The sequence below is a fragment of the Plecotus auritus genome (assembly GCF_963455305.1).
Source record: "Plecotus auritus genome assembly, chromosome: 3".
Taxonomy (NCBI): domain Eukaryota; kingdom Metazoa; phylum Chordata; class Mammalia; order Chiroptera; family Vespertilionidae; genus Plecotus; species Plecotus auritus.
Genome location: NC_137772.1, coordinates 221,860,701 through 221,879,828, shown reverse-complemented (window position 1 = coordinate 221,879,828; position 19,128 = coordinate 221,860,701). Strand labels below are relative to the sequence as shown.

The window sequence follows — 19,128 nt, the reverse complement described above, 5'->3', positions numbered from 1 at the left end:
TTTCTAGAAGTTGGGAACTAAAAAGCTATGGAGAGATTGTCATTGCCTCCACCACAGCCTCCTCTCCAGGACCCATTCCTCCCACCCTAAAATAAACAATCCTGGCGCTTCCTGACCAAAAGCTCCTCTATCTCTATGTTCATCTTCTCATCTTTATAAATGGATATTTCTACCATCCTTGTGTGCCAAGCCTACCTCCTCGACCCCCACCCTATCTTTGGAGAGAGTCCTCAAGAGCTGGAAGCAAGGAGAAAGAATAAATTGCTTAGAAATAAATAATTGATTGCATGCAAGGGGAACAGCCCTTCGGCTCCTGGGAAGCTTCCAGAGTTACCCCTGATGCTGTACAAGATGTGTGCTCCTGGCTCGTGGCCAGTGGATTCTTTTTCAGTGGCAGCTTACAGCAAAGTGAATCCAACATTCCAGCCAGGGGAGGGAAGGGTGCTTAGGACCCACTGCCAGAGAGCCAGCCCCAGCCTCTGGGACTGAAATGATCTGCAGGAGCACAGTGCTGGACCGGAGCCTGCATTCCGTCTCGAGTAATTAACATTTTACCATCCCAAATCCCCATCCTCTGTAGCTTCAGTGGGATCAGCGCCCTGGTTTCACTTCCTGACCCAAGCTGTTGTGTAACCACATTGGCATTGCTTTAATAATAAAACAACCACTGTAACAGTAATAATGCTCAGCCCTTAAAGCCTTTCAGCAGAGGAAGACAAGGCATTTCACAAACATCAATTAAGATTGAATGGCAGGTATTCCTAGGGCAACTGACAGCAGAAAATCGTGAGTCAAATTCTAATAAAGGTCCTAAAATCCTGAGCCCTTATAACTACATGTACATACCCCATACTAGCATTTCAATTTGGGATTCTGAGCTGGAAACAATGAGTGAGAAATGTTCAGGGTCCAACCTTCCTTGTCTTTATAGTTGGTTGTTTGTACTTACATTTTAACCCTTAAACTAGTACTTGGTTTTATAGTCAGACACATCAGTCTCCCCTAACTAGTTGTAAGTTCCTTGAAAATGAATGGTTTCTTTTTTCATCTTCGCATCCCTTAAATTGCTCTGATTATTGAAGTTCCCCAATTAATAATTATTCAGTAAACGGAACATTGCTGGAGGCAAGAATGACAGAACTGAAGCTGTCCTACTTCAGGCACATCATGAGAAGGCAAGGTTCTTTGGCAAGGATAATAATGCTGGGGAAAAATAGAAGGCAGCAGGAAAAGAAGAAGACCAGGTCTGAGATGGATTGACTTCATAAAAGAAGCCATAGGCGTGAGTCTACGGGGGCTGAGCAGGGCTGAACCTTGTTGAGGACAGAACCTGGTGGATATCCGTCACTCATTAATAGGGTTGCCAGAAGTTGGAGCCAACTCAACGGCATGTAAGGCATATAACACACACAAATGTTTATTGAGTCTGTTGGCACTCTTCCTAAGGTACAAAGGCTAAACAGATGAAGAAAACACCCCTGCCTTCAGGGATCTCAGTCTAGTGGAGGTGACCAGCAGGCAAACAGATAATCACAGTGCGGGTGTTTTGAAGCACATGGGAGGGACACGGAATTCAATCTTGGATGGACAGGGATGGCTTCCCAGAAGAAGTGATATTTACAAGGAGAACTAAAGGATGCATTGTGGTTAGCTAGGCAAGAGACTGGAAATACGTGATGACCTGCCACATTTGCTCTCTGGGGACAAGGGAGCAGGATAGGAATATCCAGGAGTGACCAAAGCTGCTTCCTATAATCTTTGTCTTTGAGGGCCTTCAGCTATCTGTTCACTCCACCTCATTGCATTTCCCTCCCCAGGAGAAAGCAGGAAGCTGGAAACCCTGTCATGCTTGCCCATTTGAGAATAAGAAAATAATTTTCAGATTAAGATTGCTCTTCCCCTCCCCCCCCCCATCATAAAAGTAACACTGAGTAAAGATTTCAGACAATACAGAAAGTTTTACCATAGAAAATAAAAGCTCCCCCAAATCCCACTAAAACCAAACACCGTTAAGGAGAATATCCTCCCAGACTCTTTTATGAATAGACCCGCACATGGCTTTCTTCCCAACATTGGGATGTGGTTTTAGGGTCTTGTCTGCACTCTGAGAACTCTCATTGCTCAGAACTGCGGTTTTGGAAGGAACCTGGTCTCACTTTCTATACTTATGGGAGGGAAGCCAGTAAATCAACCAAATATTTATTGCAGGGGATGATGGGTTTCCAATGCCTGTCGTAGCAAATGATAAATTAACCACCTGTTACAGGACTTTGGGGCTTGCTTGGCCTAGTGCAGAAACAATGAATGGCGGGAGGAAGGGGGAGGGGACAGGCTACTGTGCTTACTGCTCTAGGGCTTACTGGCATGCTTTGGTGGCTGTAGAGCAAGCGTGTCAAACTCGTGGCCCACGGGCCGCATGCCTCATTTATTTGGCCTGTGGTAGCCTTTGAGTTTGACATGCTTGCTGTAGAGTCAACCCATGCCTAGAAAAAGGCAGCCCAGGTCAGAGAATGACATGCTAGGGTGTTCTTCTCTGCTATCTTTTTTTTCATTTCTTCTCTGCAAGTTATTGGGGGTCGGGGGGGGGGGGATTTTTGTTTCTTTCAAGCCACCCGGCTTTGAGAGTGAAAAGACTCAGCTAGCCCCTCACACCTGTATGCAGGCCAAGTACAGTATGTTCTTGAAGTGCTATACTATTCTTAGAGCTCTATATGTGTTGTTCTATGCAGCTGGCTTTTTGCTGGAGGGAAAGGCAGATTTAATGAGTGATAGCTGCCTTGGATGGCTACCAAAAGCGCTCTGAGCCATTCCAAGCAATAGGCCTTCCTTTTTTCCCTTGAGAGAGTGTTCTGTGATCCCTGAACACATTGCATTGGCCTGGATAAAATCCAGTGCAACAGGAACTTCTGCGGATGATTCTGCATTGACCCACGGCGTGGGGTGGCCTGGCCAGCTGGATCTGCGCCAGCTCTGGTTGCTGTGGTGCAGGAAAATGCCCTCTACCCTTCGCACTGGCCTCTTGTTGCTCTGAGACACTTGGAAGTGTTTGTAAGCATTCTTCAATTCTCCAAACTGATAAACATGGGAAGATCCCTGCAAGGCAACCTAATCCAAAAAGACAAGAGGAACCGGGGACAGCTGATACTGCTCACTTGGGCAGTGGGTGTGGCCACAGCCAAGGCCAGGAGCAGTGGGGGAGGGGAGCTTTCTTCAGGGCGCTGATTATAGCGGACATGCTCATAAGCATTCATTACATGTCTGGTAGCATTTATTGTGCAACAAAGCCCTTGTGGCTGACGCTGAGCCACTTCTAAGTCACCTCTCATTTCTTAAGACCACACTTCCTGAAAAGCTCCGGGTGAAGCAGCAAATGCTGAACCGTTCCTGTGTGCTGGCCAATGCTAGACTCACAGGAGGGTCACCAGGGAGAGAATCAGGAGTGGTGGCTGTTAATACGAGCCACCCTTTCGTGAATACTTGCTGTGTGTCAGACGCCGTGTGAGAGCTTTATATGGATCCTGGCAGTTAATCTTCACAACAAATGTGGTTTCCCTATTTCCAGTTAGGGAAACTGAGGCACTGGAGGGCTGACTAACTTGCCCCAGTTATTACCCTAAGATAATAACCTTGCCGTTGAACCCAGGTAGTCTGGCTCTAAGAGTAAGCTCTTTTCCATGCTGCTGTGGTGCCCTGGGATGTCTGTCTTAAGAAAGCCACAGTGCTGTTGGGGAGACAACCAGCCTCCCAGTGAACACAGCCTTCATGAGCTCAACCCTTGCTCTTTGCCCTACAGACTCAGGGAAAGAGGTGCACCTCTTCTTGACTAAATTGCTTCATCTGATGGTCCTTCCTCCACTTCCTAATTGAGATCTGGCACTCCTGCCACTCCCATCAAAATAATTGTCTTCCTACCTACCTTTCTCCCTTCCTCCCTTCCTCCCTTGCCCCCTCTATTTCCTTTTCTTAGCTTTAACATATTGATCGGTGGCCATCTCCGCCATTGATGCTCGTTCATTCTTTAAACCTGGCTTCTAGCCCTAACTCTCCACTAAAATTCATTTCTCTAAGCACATCTATGACCTCTTGGTGGCCAAGATCCAAGAGACTTTCTCAGCCCTTGTTTCCATGGCTTCATCACTGTTTTACTCTGAGAATCTTCTCTTGACTTCCCAAAATAGCCAGCTTCCCTCCTACCTCTACAACTGTTCATGCCCTTTTTCGTACCACCTCTTTCTCTTAGCTCCTTCAAAGGAGTCTGTCCGTTCTTCTGTCCTTATGTCACCTTCTTCGGGGCGCGGGGGGGGGGGGGGGGGGCGTGGGGAGAGCCGCTGGGTCATTGTCCTGCCTTCACCTCTAAGATTGTGATTGTCATCTCTCCATCTTCAGTCTTCCTTCGGCAGCCTGCTTGCTGTGTGACCTTGTGTAAGTCATGTAAACTGAGCTTCCGTGTCCTCGTTTCTAAAATGGATATATTTATTATTGTAGACTCTAAGATAATAACACTTAAAATGTTTAAGCACATGCTATGTTGGGCAGGACCAGCTACATAATTTGTGGCCATGCAAAATGAAAGCATGGGCTTCCTTCTTCCAAAATTTTTAAGAATATCAAGACAGCAATAGCAGAGCATTAAACCAGATGTGGGCCCCTTTGCCTTCTGAGCATGGGCCCGTGACACCGCACAGGTTGCGTGCCCATGAAGCCAGGCACAGTTCTAAGAACTATATATGTACTAGAGGCCCGGTGCATGGATTCGTGCACGGGTGGGGCCCCTCAGCCTGGCCTGCGCCCTCTAGCAATCCGGGACCCCTCGGGGGATGTCAGAGGGCTGGTTTTGGTCTGAAACTGGCAGCCTGACACCCCCCGAGGGATGTAGCAGTGCCGAAGTGGCAGGCGGCTGGGGAGGAGCCTGAGCCCAGCCCGGCTCCCCACCCCTCCTGCTCATCCCAGCCTTGCTGCCACCTGCTGCCACTGGGTAGTGCTGCTGCAGCCACAGCTGTGCTTGCCAGCCATGAGCCCGGCTTCTGGGTGAAAGGCTCTCCCGCTGTGGGAGTGCACTGACCACCAGGGCCAGCTCCTGCGTCGAGAGTCTGCCCTCTGGTGGTCAGTGCGCGTCATAGTGACCGGTCGTTCTGGTCGACTGGTCATAACGGTTGCTTAGGCTTTTCTATATATAGATTAGCTTATTCAATCCTTATAACAATCTTATGAGGCAGATACAGATGAGGAAACCAAAGCAGAGAGAGGTTAAGAAACGGTCCAAGGTCACAGTTTTTAATTGGTGGAGTTGAGAAAAATGAGTTGAGAAAAATACCACCTGCCCGGTGGGCATTGTTGTGAGATCCACACAGAGAAGGGCTGGTCCCTCCCAGGGAACCCTCAGGAGGACCCCCTGGGGCCCCTCTGTGGGCCACGTCCGCTCCGTCCTCCGTGAGTGTGCATGTGCAAAGCCTCCTTCCCTGTGTCTGAGTCTACACTTTCTTCAAAGCTCAGTTCCAGCCCCTCCTCCTCTCAGGGGCTCCCGGAGCAGAGAAGCCCTGCTGGCATCTCTCTCCCCCCAGGTCCTCTCCGTATCCATGTGGAGTCAGATCCACCCCAGCCTGGCCATGGGGATTGTGTATAACCTTCAGAGTTTACCTTCAAGGCTCACTGATAACCAATCCTGCAAGGCTGGTGCGAACATTTTTAAAAACCGTTCTCCGCAACATTACAATAGCTTGTGATAGCCTGTCTCACCCACCAGGTCGGGAGGCCTTGAGGGAAGATACTGTATCTGAATCTTCACTATATCTTTAATGTTTACAATTCTCTTGAAAATTCTTTCTGGGCTCTGGACTTTTTCCTGGAAAGTCTTGCCTCATCCTCCCTCCCCCCATTCATTCCTCAGGTATCAGCTCAGAGATCACCTCCTCCTGCAGGTTGAGTGTAGTGCCTCTTCTGGGCTTCCACACTCCCTCTACTCCCCCATCCTAACACTGCCTCCCTGGGTCCATATTCCCAAGCAGGTTATGAGTGTCTTGAGGGTAGAGATGGGGTATGTCTTATTACAGTGCCTGGGACACAGTAAGTTCTCAATGTTTGTTTAAACAAATCAGTGAATGAATAAAAGTAAATGTTAAATGTCGGTTAAAACTGCAGGCTCTTTATGGCCCTCAGCACAGGGCTGGGCCCCTAGTGGACACTTATGTAAACTTATGGAATGGGTGAGAAACAAGGACAACTCCAGAATGTCTAAGAAGAGGCAGCAATCTGGTTGGGGGAGGAAGGATGGGGGATTCCTCTGGACACACAATGAGAAAGCCAGGGTCCCCAGTTGTGACAGTTGGGAGTTAGTGCTGGGAGTGTGGAGGAAAGGTGTCCTGAGCCAGGGGTCGGCAAACCAGGGCTCACGGGCCAAATCCAGCCACTGTCTGTTTTAGCATGGCCTGTGAGCTAAGAATATTTTTATGTTTTTAATGGTTGGAAAAAAATTAAAGGAATACTATTTTGTGACATGTGCAAGTTATAATGAAATTCATACTTCAGTGTCTGCAGTGTCACTGGAACGCGGCCGCACTCACTCACTTTACTAGTATATACTGTGGTTGTTTAGTGCTCCAGCAGCGATAGTTGTGACATACACTGCGTGCCTGCAAAGCCTGGAATATTTATCATCTGGCCCTTTACAGAAAAAGTTTGCCCACCCCTGGCTTCTGCCATCTGAGGAGGAAGGAGATGTGCCGCCAGTTGGCCACAAGGTGTCAGCATTTCACCACAGTGGCTTCAGCCCCATAGGCTCCTCTAAGAAACCAGAGTCTGGAGCTGGCCCTGAGCTCCTCCCAGTCTGGCTGGAGCCTGCAGGGAGGGTACAGGACTGGTTTGGGAGGTGCAGGTGGCAGCCTTTTCTGGATGCGCTGTTTCTTTGGTTTTGGTTTCATTTGTATTTTATATAGGAAGGATTCTCCAAATAGACTAAAATTGTTCATTTTACCCCAAACTGGAAATCAAGAACAGTTGTGGGACTTCTGCACAACCTGGTAAGGCTGTGACCCTCTTCCACGCCTGGAACCAGCAAACGCACGGAGCCGAAGGTGGGGATGGGTGTGCACGAGGCTCAACCTGGCATCTCTGACAGGTTTTCTCCATCACCTTTCAAAACCTGGGCCTGGAAACTTCCTCCAGGTGGACAGGGATGTAGCCCCGTGTGCCAACGACTCAACATGGAAGTGCAGGTATGCAGGGAGGGAGCAAGGGAGAGAAGCCAGGGGAGAATGCCCCAACAGGGAAATGAGACAGCCCCGAGACAACACATCACCGCTGGTTGCTGAGCCCCTGCCACACGCCAGCCACTGCACTGAGTGCTTTACCCCCCAGCGCCTGCCCATTCTGAAGCCCATCCTCTCACCATCACGTGCCTTAGCTAAGATCACAGCAAGCAGCATGCCCACCCCCACCACCACCCTAACTCCGCCAGTTGCCCAATGGCCTTCCTTGCTCACCATGCCTCCCCAGGCCTCCTGCCCCATAAACATCCATTGAACCGACAGATGACTAATACTGCAGGGAAGTGCCTTTCCTTGTCCAATCACCCCACTTCCAGGGCGTCCAAGCTGCACGCAGGAAAGGAGAATCACGAGGCCCGGTTCTTGCTCTTAGCACAGGATGGCTCTTTCCCTGGGTGGGGCCCCGAGGACCCTGGCCTCCTCGGGCACACTGCCTGCTCTTGTCTTTCCCTCCTCCAGGCTTCCCACACACTTGCTGGCTTCCGCGGCAGGTCCTAGTTGGTCTCCTCGGACGGGGACATCTGTTCTTGCAGATGCTTTTTAGAGGCTGTGGACAAGGCCTAACTTCCAGCCACTTTTCCGATGAAAACTTGTCTCCAGCAGGCTGTCACTCGGAGAGGCCACATGACTGCTCTAAGAGGGTCTGGACAACCCCCAATTCCAGCCCTTCCCATAACCTGCTGGGTGACTTTGGACAAATCCCCTCACTTCACGGCCTATCCCTCTCTCTCCTGCCTTTGCGTTGGCCTTTTGAAAGGAAATGTGCAGATAGGGTCATCCCTGGGCAGCCCCAGACCTGGGCCCACCGGTCTGGAGAGATGGGGATATGAAGACTGTCCACCAAGGACACATACTGAAAGGAGAACCTTCCTGGAGGAATCGGTTGGATCAGGAAAGAGGACTCTTGATAAACCCAGTCCTGAAGCAATTAAATAGCAGAGAGTAGAATCCTGTTTGCCTTCCATGGAGTCCCAGAAGTCGGGGACTGACTGAAAGGTCCTGACCAGTTCTGGAGGCTCCGACACCCCCACATCCATCAGCCTGGCTTATTCCATCAAGCGACTGCCAAGTTTTCAATCATCTAACAAACACGTGTTCAGCAGATACAGCTCTTCAGGCTCAGGAGCCCCCAGGATGGCGCGGGTACCTACTGTGCCAGGTGGCAGCACATGCTGCTGGGGCGGGTACCCGGGACCAGGGCCTTCTTCAGTTCCCAGCTGGGCAGGCGGAAGTTCGCAGGGGAGGGGTGAGAGGTTCCGGTCATCCTAATTTTTCTAGGCCTTCTGGCTGACCTAGCGATCACGCAGCCTAAGGACGCTCTGGCGTCTGTGCCTGCCGCCTCCTGACCTTCTCTAGGTCCTCTCAACCTTGGTCTGGTTCAGCTCGCTGAGCCCGGGGGGGGGGGGGGGGCTGCTCTGCACCAAGGCTCCTGCCACTGAAACAGCCGTGCAGATGATCACAGTGACAGCCGCGGGGACCTCCAGGCGGGGAGATTGACTGTGGTGCACAGCGGATGACAAGCTATATCCACGGCACACGGCGGGGCTAATTAGCTGCTGAGAGGCCTCTGTGGATGTTCGCTGAGAGTGCGGTCCTGACGCTCCAGGCGGCAGCTCCCCCTGGCCTGCCCTGAGGGGCGTGGCAGGCTCTCCGCTGTCAGCGCCGCTGGCTGCCTTCAGAGGTGGGGACGCTGCTGGGCCCACACGGGTATGTCCGATGATGCTCTCCATGCAGGACTTAACTGAGACTGAAGGAAGGGGAACAGATGGGGAGGAGACATGACGGCGCGCTGAGTGAAGTAAGGCAGATGTGTGCACGTAAACACACCTGCTCCAGGGGGACCAGAGCTAACAAGGTAACTAGAACAAAGATGGAAGATGCTATTATGTCAGTCACAGAAAGCACAATCTTTGACAAGTCAGCCAACCTCTCTGGGCCAAAGCACCGTTTTAGGGGGAATGCATATGCAAGCACCCTGAGGGACGTCAGGGCTGCAAGGCAGAGTTGACCTTCTCCAACTGGGGCAATTTGAGCCGTTCTAACCCCCACCCCCGGGGACATTTGTCAACATCTGGAGACATTTTTGGTTGTCTTATCTCGAGGGGTGCTACTGGCATGTAGTAGGTGGAGGCCAGAGGGGCTGCTAACATCCTCCATGTGTAGGACAGCCCCTCCCCCAACAGAATTCTGTGGCTCCAGAGTGTCACTAAGTGTTGAAGGTGAGAAACCTGGAGCTAGAGAGGCAGGCTCATGTGATGTGGGATTTGGGCAGAGCCGTGAAACTCTCCTGAAAAACGGGGACGATGAGACCTGTGCCGCTCATCACACAGCTTTGTGAGGCTCAATCTCCGAATGCACACATTTTAAACTTTTATTTTCAGAGCTCTTTCCTGAGCTTTTCTGAGATTGAGATCTGCCAGTGGCCAAAGCACCCAGCACAGTGACTGGCATACCGTAGGTGCTCAATAAACTAAAAAGAAAAAAGCAGCAAAGTAGAAGTCCATTCCCTCTCTGGCTTGTGTCCTCTACATCTCAAGGCTGCCATTCTTGGCCTAGACCCGTGGTCGGCAAACTGCGGTTCGCGAGCCACATGCGGATCTTTGGCCCCTGGAGTGTGGCTCTTCCACAAAATACCATGGCCTGGGCGAGTCTATTTATTTATTTATTTTTTTAATATATTTTATTGGTATTTTACAGAGAGGAAGGGAGAGGGATAGAGAGCTAGAAACATCGATGAGAGAGAAACATCGATCAGCTGCCTCCTGCACACTCCCCACTGGGGATGTGCCCACAACCAAGGTACATGCCCTTGACCAGAATCAAACCCGGGACCCTTCAGTCCGCAGGCTGACGCTCTATCCACTGAGCCAAACCGGTTTCGGCCTGGGCGAGTCTATTTTGAAGAAGTGGCGTTAGAAGAAGTTTAAGTTTAAAAAACTTGGCTCTCAAAAGAAATTTTAATCGTTGTACTGTTGCTATTTGGCTCTGTTGACTAATGAGTTTGCCGACCACTGGCCTAGACTTTCTATTGGGCTCTGTACAGACAGAGGGCCATGGTGCTAGCAGAAGTTGTTTTGAAAGCTCCCTTGAGGGATCAGGCATAGGACTAACCGTACCTAACGACAGACATCTGGCAAGAGACTGGGAAGTCTCACTAAACCTCAAGGGAAAGCCTCCCAGCGCCATGCAGGAGTCCATGCGTCCGGCCCCAGTGGGGCAGGATTCAGGGTGGCAGCAGCCCCCGGGGCTCAGCCCTCAGGTACCTGTGCTCCTAGGAGGCCGCCCTTCCCAAGCAGCCACCCCCGTTGTGAACACAACCTACAGGAGGCAGGCTCAGAAAGTGGGCAGCCATTGGTGGTGGAGGATGGAGGCAGGGAAGCCAGGTCCCCCCCAGCCCCTTCCCCCCCCCCCCCCCCCCCAGCGCTCTCATTCCTCTTGTCCCTGTTTCTCCCCGCCCTTCTGACGCTCCCGGCCTTGTGCAAGCCGCTGCGGGGGAACCAAGGGCATGATCCACCCTTGAACTTGCGATCCAACTGGGACGGCCAGCTGTACCCTTGAGATTTGATGAGAGGCTATGTCACGGATTGTGTGCAAGTGCTGGGACAGAGAGAGGGCAGAGGATCTAGGAACCGAGGAGCCAAGAGACAGGACGGAGTGGGCTGAGCTCGGGCAGAGGAGCGCACTTCAGGAGCCGCATTCTTGGGCGTCAGGATTCCCAGCAATCTTTGCACCACTGTCTCTGTGCAAGCATCTCAGGGCTGGAGGGGGTCAGAGGCCACTTGTCCAAACCTCTGCTGGGGATGAGGAGACAGGGCCACAGGGGAGGTGCCTGCACTCTTCCCCATTCCACTGTGTTTGTCGTCCACCCCGTTTCTATGAGGCTAGATAAGCCCGCCTTGGCGCACAGGGAAACTGGGGCAGGAAGGAGGCCTGGCTCAAGGCTGTACTAACTTGGGACTTCCAATCTGGATCCTCCTACACGTCAGGACAGGGAGGGTGCTGGGCCTGCTTTGGGGCAGAAGGGAAGGGGGACGGAGCTGCTTTCCTTGCAGAAGAGGCCCTCGAAGTCCTAGCAGAATCACTTGGAGCTCCTCCCTTGTCCCCAGAGCTGTCCACTCTCCTCACCCACCGTGTCCTCTTTCCTTCATTGGTCTTTACCCACCTGTGTCCCACACAGTCACGAGGACGCCACAGCCCCCAGGTGCCCGTCTCTCCCTCCCTGCCTGCCCTTCCAGAACAAGCACGTGCCACATTGCCAGGCTTTGGTGCACGAGAAAGCACTTCCCAGAAAGTGTTTAATCCTCACAAAAGCTCAGGGAGGTGGGTCGGGGTCCGACCTCAGGATGAACAGAGGAGCCCTAGGAACCAGGCTCCCCCCACCCCGGCACACACACCACCACCCTCCCCGCCATTCTTCTCCAGTGACTGCGCTGTGCTGGCCACTTCCTGCTCCTCACAGGACATCTGCTCACCTCAGCACAGCCGGCTGGCCTCACACCGGCCTCCTCAGACATCTGGGCCCTCCCCCGGTGCTGCTGCTGGTGCCCCCGGGGTTTTGCAGAAGGAAAGACACAGGACACGAGTTTGGTTCAGAAGCGAGAGGCCTGGTGCATTCAGGGTTCACAGCGCTGGCTCTGACCCCCAGCACCTGCCAGGGTGGGGGTGGAGGGCTGCTCGCAGAGCCTGCAGTTTGGCAATTTCTCCATTGTGCATTAGCAAACTCTCTCCTCAGACCCCCATCACACAGTGGGGTGAGGGTAGAGTGTGATTCTAGGCAGGTCTGCTGGCCTGGCATCATGGTAATTAGGCCCTTTGGAGAGGCCGAGGGCCCTAAACAGTCTGCCTTTCGGCAGGGGGCTAAGGCTGGTCTTTGGCTAAAATGTAACCAGACAAGGAACCTAAGTCCTGGCTGGTGAAGGGCCATCTCGGGGGTGGGGAAAGGGCTAGTGCTCCTGCCAGCCTGCCAGGCCACCAGAATCTACCTTTTGGCCAAGCTCTGGGTGCAAATCAAGGCACATTAAGGGGAGGGAGTAGCCCCAGGTAAAGGCACTACAAGAACCCCATCATGGCTTACAGCAGGCAACAGCCAAGGAGGTCTGGGCCCCTCGGGGCAGGGAGCCCCAAGATGGGGCAGAGTGAGGGAAAGGAGCCCTCAGCATCCACTTCTGCCACTGGCTCCTGTGGGCGGTCTTATCCTCATGCCATTCAGAGTCCAGTGCTGGAGCCTGCAGGGACCGCCCGGAAGGCCACATTAGCCCGTGTTCCAGCTGACCTAGTATCCTCTACCTTCAGTTCAAAGGCCCGTCTTCTTCCCTTTTATTCCATCAAACCTGTTGGGGGACCGAAAGCACCAGGAGGCCCAGGAAAGGAGAAGTCAGGGGCTGGGGCTGCCCGGGAGACCCTACCACATGAAGGTAGAAAGATATGGGCTCACCCCATCTGGGGCCCTCCCTGCAGGGCGAGGCTGGCCGCGTGGAGGGAGGGTGTCGGGCATAAAGGAGAGAGGACACTAGTCAAGCTTCCACTTCATGTAAACAAGGAAGAGCGACCCCTGTCCAGACATCCATGGTCGTGTGGAGGCGTGTGGCTGCCTTGAGATGTGGCAGATCCTCACATCGGGGATGCAGGGTCCCTGAGGCCAGGATGGAGGCTGCTGGGCAGGAGGACAAGTAGGGGTCCGATGTGCAAACTGGTGCAGGGTTTGACCTGTGTTCGCCACAGGACGGGGCAGCGGGGCATCCAGGTCCTGCCCACCACTGGCCCGCGGCTCAGGAAATCACGCAATTGCTGGACTTGGCAGGACTGGGACTTGATTTACCTGCAGAGACAAGGGACACAGGCAGGAAAGGATGTAAGTGAAGGGCTCAGTGGACTTGCCTCCAGCGCCTCTCCTGTGTGCACCGCCCACACCTCAAGTTTGGGGCTGGCGTCACTCTCTCTCCCCCAAACTGCTGACCTGGAAGCAGGGCAGGAGGGCCCCAGGGAAGCGAAAGGAAAGAGTCTCCCTGTCATGGCAGCCTCGGCAGGACCGCTGTGGGTTGGGCCATTGAGGGATCTGCCCTCTTCTGACCTCAGGGGGCAGGGGGAAGGATGGAGACAACTTCCAAATCAACAACTATAATCCGTGACGGACAGTCTTGTTAGGAGGTGGTTCACGCAGCTAATACCGGAGGCAGCCTCAGAGCCCACAAGGCGTAACCACAGCCATTCTCACCCTCACGGATGCTCCGAGACGCTACCGTCAGCCCAGAGCCTGTCGGCTCCAGAACCTGATTTTCCAAATCCAGGCATAGCTCCCTCCGCCATGCAGGCTGCCTAGGTTGGAAGAGGACAGGCTGTGCCTCAGGAGGTGGGCAGGTGGACCGAGAGCCAGGCACCGTGGCAGGGACCACATGCGTAGGGAGGCGGTTTGAATGGAGGGAGAGAACACAGTGCGTTGAAAGGAGGGAGAGGCAGCTATGCTCCAGGCTAGAGAAGCACACTTCTCCTCCCCCCAGGCCCCTCCTCTATCATCCCTAGCGGAGGTCGGTGGCTCCTTGGGCGGGATGCCTATTCTTACACTGCAAGGCAGACACCAGCCAGCTCCTGGCCTGCCTTCGAGGTGCTGGCTGCTGGACCCATGCCCTTGTGGAGGGCTGGCTGCCTTCCTCCCGGGTGGACACTGCCCAGCTATTCCCTGCCAGGTCCTTCCTACACGGCAAGGGTCAGGTCCTCTCCCTGATGCTCACACCACCGTCCCACCTCACTTCAGCTGTGAATTTAATGAAGGTGCTGGCTGCCTCTTCCCCTGGGCCGAGAGAGACACTGGACAGGCCGAGTGGGGTCCCTCCCCACTGCCCTGCTCCATCAACCCTCCTTGGGACTTACTACAAGCCCAGCTGAGCTCCTTGGAGGCAGTGCTGGCGGCACATAGCGCTTAGAGGTGGTGGGAGGGGACCCGATGACTGTGCCCCTTCCCTCCCGGGGGGTCCCAGGGTCAAGGAGCTTGGTCATCTTCCTCGGCGGAGCTGAGGCTGCCCCTGGTGCAGCTCTGAAGGGACAACATCCTCGCGCCCCACAGCCCCTTCTGTCGGCTCCAGAACCTGATTTTCCAAATCCAGGCATAGCTCCCTCCGCCATGCAGGCTGCCTAGGTTGGAAGAGGACAGGCTTGTGCCTCAGCAAGGTGGACACGTCTGTCCCCACTTCTTCTCCTCGTGGCTCCTTCTATTTGCTTGGCCTACTGAGCAGATGCCAAGTTCCTCCCCGGAGGCAGCAGCATTTTGGAGGCAGGTAAGTGAAATAAGCCCCAGGTTGGGAGTGGGACGGGCAGGGGTGTGAGAGGAGCCTGCACGCACCCCAGCTGCCCCCGGAGAGGGCCGGAATCCGCACTCTCACGCTCATGCTGGAAGACTGGATGAGAGCCTGGGGAGACCCTTTATACTCGGAATTCATTTTCATGCCTCTGACAGAGAAACCGTTTGAGGGAAAATTCTTTATGTTCCACAGCTCCCTCAGCGCACTGGGGTGGGGAGCCCACTGCATGCTGGTGCTCGGCAGGACTCTGAGGCAAATCAGACCTGCTCCGATTAATAGGGAAGAATCATGAACAGCCCAAGTTTTTTTTTTTATAGAGAATCTGTGGCATGGATGCCCGGAGGAGGCTGATGAGAGAAAGTCAAACTTCAAAGGGAGGTCGCACGGAGCGAGACTGAAATTGGGGTGGGAAGTGGGAGGAGACAGCATGAAGTCAGGGCAGGAGCGGGGACAGCCTGGGGTAGGGGGAGAGGTGGGCGGGGACACTGCACCGACATGGACAGCAGGACGAGGGCGAGAGGCTTCACCTTCCTTCAGGTTTCAGGGCTCCACATCCCCCTTTTCTGGAAGATTCTTCCCCTGGGTGTCCACCTGGCTCTCTCCCTCCCTCCATTCAAGTCTCTGCTCCTATGTCCCCTCATCAGAGGGCCCTCGCCTCCCTGCCCTCTCTCTGCCGCATGGCGTTCACTCTGTCAGAGCGGGACTCCGCTCCCTGTGCTCACGGCTGCCCCGGGAACGGAGAACAACGCCCGGCACAGAGCAGACTGCAGAGACAGACATTCGTTATGCAGTAAGTGAATGATCAGGCAGCTCTGGCCAGGTGGCTCGGTTGGATGGAGCATGGTCCCCTACACCAAAAGGTTGCAGGCTCCATTCCCAGTCAGGGCACATACTTAGGTTGTAGGTTTGATCCCTGATCGGGGAGTGTGCAGGAGGCAACCGATCAATGTTTCTCTCTCACACTGATACTTCTTTCCCTTGCTCTATGTCATGTAAGGATAACTCCCACACACACACAAAAACAACCACCAACACACACACACAAACCAACGGCATCAATAGATGGGGACATGTGTGCCCTCTACACTCACCTCACCACCTAGATGGTGACAAAGCCCTGCCGAGGCCCAAGATAAACCAGAATGGCGGGGGGACTGTGACATCGGCCAGTGAGAATAGGATCCTGTCTCTTCTCTAGTGAGATCAGTGCCTTGAAGGAGGCTCCCTCCGCTCCCTTCACCTGTGCTGTGTGCCGGGACCTCAGTGGTAACGATGCCCAGGCTCACAACACGACACTGCAGTTTCCAGACACCGGCTGGGGTCAGGACCCATGGCCCTCAGGAATGACCCTGGATTGTGGACTCGGGGCAAAGGCGCTGAGCGCCCTTAGTGCAGGAGCAAGGTCTTAGCCGAGAGAAAAACCAGAAGGAAAAGGTGCTCAGCTTCGCCAGTAGAGGGAGCCGTGAGCCTTCAAACCACCAGGTGGCCCCCTGCTGAATGTCAGCCCTAAAGGAAGGGATTTCTGAAGGTCCTCCAAGGCCCGCACTTGGGTTTGCATCAATTTCACAGGCTGTCAGCACTTAGCTCTTCTTTTCTCTCTCTTTCTCCCCCCCTGTCATCAGCCCAGCTTTCCCTGGCGACGAGGGCAGCAGAGACGGGAAGGACAGAGTCAGAATCAGAGCTCAAAGGGACCTTGGAACCCCTCCCTGGCTCACCCCGGCTCTTCTTGACCAGGAAATGGCCCTGGGAGGTGAAAGGGTATGTCCAGAGGGTGGGGTGCAAGGCATGGGGAGCGGGAGCTGAGATCCTTGGCTGGCTGTTGTGATGATGGTCTGATTGTTCATTGCAGGACAAGGAGCCTTTCCCTGGATGGGGGCCCTAAGGTAGCAGCTAACAGTTCCAAGTGCACCAGGGTTACCAGTGCCAACCTTGGGGGTCTCCGTGCTGTCAGGAGCCTCACCCTCTGGCACAGAGTCCTAGAGACCCAGCTTCCTAGTGACTGAGAGGAGGCACTCAGACAGCCTGGACTTTGAGGGAGGAAAGCAGCAGGGAGAGAAAAAGTCTCATTAGGGACCTGAGTTTCGGGCCCTCAGTTACTGGATGCCCACCCTGGCGGGCAGAGGCTGTGCTGGACGAGGCCACGCTGTGTTCCTTCTAAAGATTGGAGAGGAATAGAGTGATCTTGCTGGGCACCCCTTTCTGTGACTCTAGAGTTTGCTGTCCTCTCTCTCCCCATCTCTTTGGGTGCCACGCTCTCTCTGGGTGCCCGGCCCCGGGGAGAAGGGCTTCCCCAGGGCACAGTCCAGGGCTGCTTGGCTGGCTGCTGGGCACCGTGTGAGTGGTGTGACTGAGCAAAGACTGCCCAAGTCATTGAAGCAGGGAACCGGATGCTGAGAGACTCAGGAAAGGCAGCAAGAAGGGACAAGACAATGGGCCTTTCGTTTCTATGGAAACGGCACCTCAGGGTGAGGGGCTGAAGGAAGAGAAAGCTTCCACTTCACCTCCATCAGGACTTGGGAAATGGCCCCTTTTGCGGTTGGGCTCCCCCCTCCCCCTCCCTTCCCTGCCAGGTGTTCACCATGGCAACCCTGCCTCCAAACAAGAGGTGCAAAGCAGCCGCAGCATCTGGTGTTGGGGGAACCAGGGAGCCGAGGGGAAATGGGACTAGGCTAGTCACCCCGTCCCCTGGCAGAATCTGGGTCCTGGCCGGGGTGTGAGTCCTGGCCCCAGTCCCCCTGTGCTAGGGGCCACTAAAGCCACCTCGCCAAGCTCCCAGGTTGTTGTGGGGGCCAGGGAGAGAGGAAGCACCCAGGGAAGGAACTAGCACATGGAGGTGCTCCGTAAACGCTCCCTGGCCCAGCAGTGGTGCGGCACTGGTGCTCCCCCTGGGCCCCGTTCACCCAGACTTCAGGCCGTTCTCACTTTAAGAGCAGAGAACGTCAGGCTCTGTAGCAGGGCTGCGGGATGAGCGGAGGGGAAGATCCTTGCACTCAGGCCACTCACTATCAGGTCAAAGCTGGGGCTGTGGCGATGCAGGGGTCCTGAGCGTGCTCAGCCTGCCCAGGGCCAGACCTCACCGCCACGCCCTGGCAGGCCAGGGAGCCAGTCACTGCAGCAAGGCCCCAGGGCCACAGAGGGAGAAATCCCCACATGGAAACCTTTTTGGTTCCGAGATGCTAACACGAGCAAAGGCACCAGCAGCAGCCCTGGCCGTCACCGCCTGCCTCTGGAAAGGCCACACTGGAAACTGCTCCAGAGGAAGAGAGAAAGGCCAGGTCCTCTAGGGCAGCGGTCGGCAAACTCATTAGTCAACAGAGCCAAATAGCAACAGTACAACGATTGAAATTTCTTTGGAGAGCCAAATTTTTTAAACTTAAACTTCTTCTAATGCCACTTGTTCAAAACAGACTCGCCCAGGCCGTGGTATTTTGTGAAAGAGCCACACTCAAGGGCCAAAGAGCCGCATGTGGCTCGCAAGCCGCACTTTGCCGACCACGGCCCTAGGGCAAACAAGTCAAACTCACGGCTGCATGAGGCCCAGCCAATAAAATGGTATGTAAGAAATGTTTTAATAAAAATTTCATAACTTAATGTTTACAATATCCCATTATACATAATTATTAATAACTACAGCGTTCGCTAATGACTGATTACTATAATCGTGTTGCATTCATTTCCCTTATGCGCCTTACACGCCTTATGCGCAGGCGCACCATTTCTCTCCACTAATACCAGCAGCGAATATTTTAGCAGCCGAAGGCCATGTCATTAGTCTTGGACTGACTTGTTTGGTGTGCGCAACAGGAATATTTCACTTTTGGAGAACAAGAGAAATAGGTTTATTTGCGTTACTCTTACTAATTTGTGCAGTTATTCAGTGTCTGGTAAGTTAATGTCCAAGAAAAAATATTAATTTTCATTAAAACGTTCTATTATTTTAACGATTACTCATTTATTTCAGCCCTTTGTATTCAGCATGTCTCTATCGAAATAAACCTATGTTTCTATGAAAATTGAAGCTTTTGTTTTTTTTTGCGGCCCACATAAACGTAAACCTTGTTTACTTGGCCTGTGTTAGCGTTTGAGTTTAACTTGCTTGCTCTAGGGCTGTGGTCGGCAAACTGCGGCTTGCGAGCCACACGCGGCTCTTTGGCCCCTTGAGTGTGGCTCTTCCACAAAATACCACGGCCTGGGCGAGTCTATTTTGAAGAAGTGGCGTTAGAAGAAGTTTAAGTTTAAAAAATGTGGCTCTCAGAAGAAATTTCAATTGTTGTACTGTTGATATTTGGCTCTCAAAAGAAATTTCAGTCGTTGTACTGTTGCTATTTGGCTCTGTTGACTAATAAGTTTGCCGACCGCTGCTAGGGGGTCCCAGTGAGACAGCCAGAAGGACAGCACCATCAGGAACAACCTCTCCCAGAGGTAAGCAGCCCGGCAAACACCACTTATCAGATAAACACAGGGAGGAACCCAGTCAAACTATTCTATAGCAGAAAGGAAGAAAGTGGGTCAGGGCATTGGTGGGGCGCAGGTGAGGGTGGGGTGTGTTTGTCCAGGTTAGATCCTGCTGA

At 53.5% G+C, this 19,128-nt stretch overlaps 1 protein-coding gene across 1 annotated transcript in view; it reads right to left on the bottom strand.

Annotated features, from left to right (window-relative positions):
• Positions 1–11,529: 11,529 nt before the first annotated feature.
• FAM83F (family with sequence similarity 83 member F) overlaps positions 11,530–19,128 on the bottom strand; it is a gene marked incomplete at its 5' end in the record, with an annotated part of 33,180 nt that continues 25,581 nt past the window's right edge. The window contains one exon of the mRNA XM_080659685.1: positions 11,530–13,080. Within this exon, the coding sequence (XP_080515811.1) occupies positions 13,031–13,080 (50 nt within the window). The 3' untranslated portion in view covers positions 11,530–13,030. The remainder of the gene's footprint in view (positions 13,081–19,128) is intronic.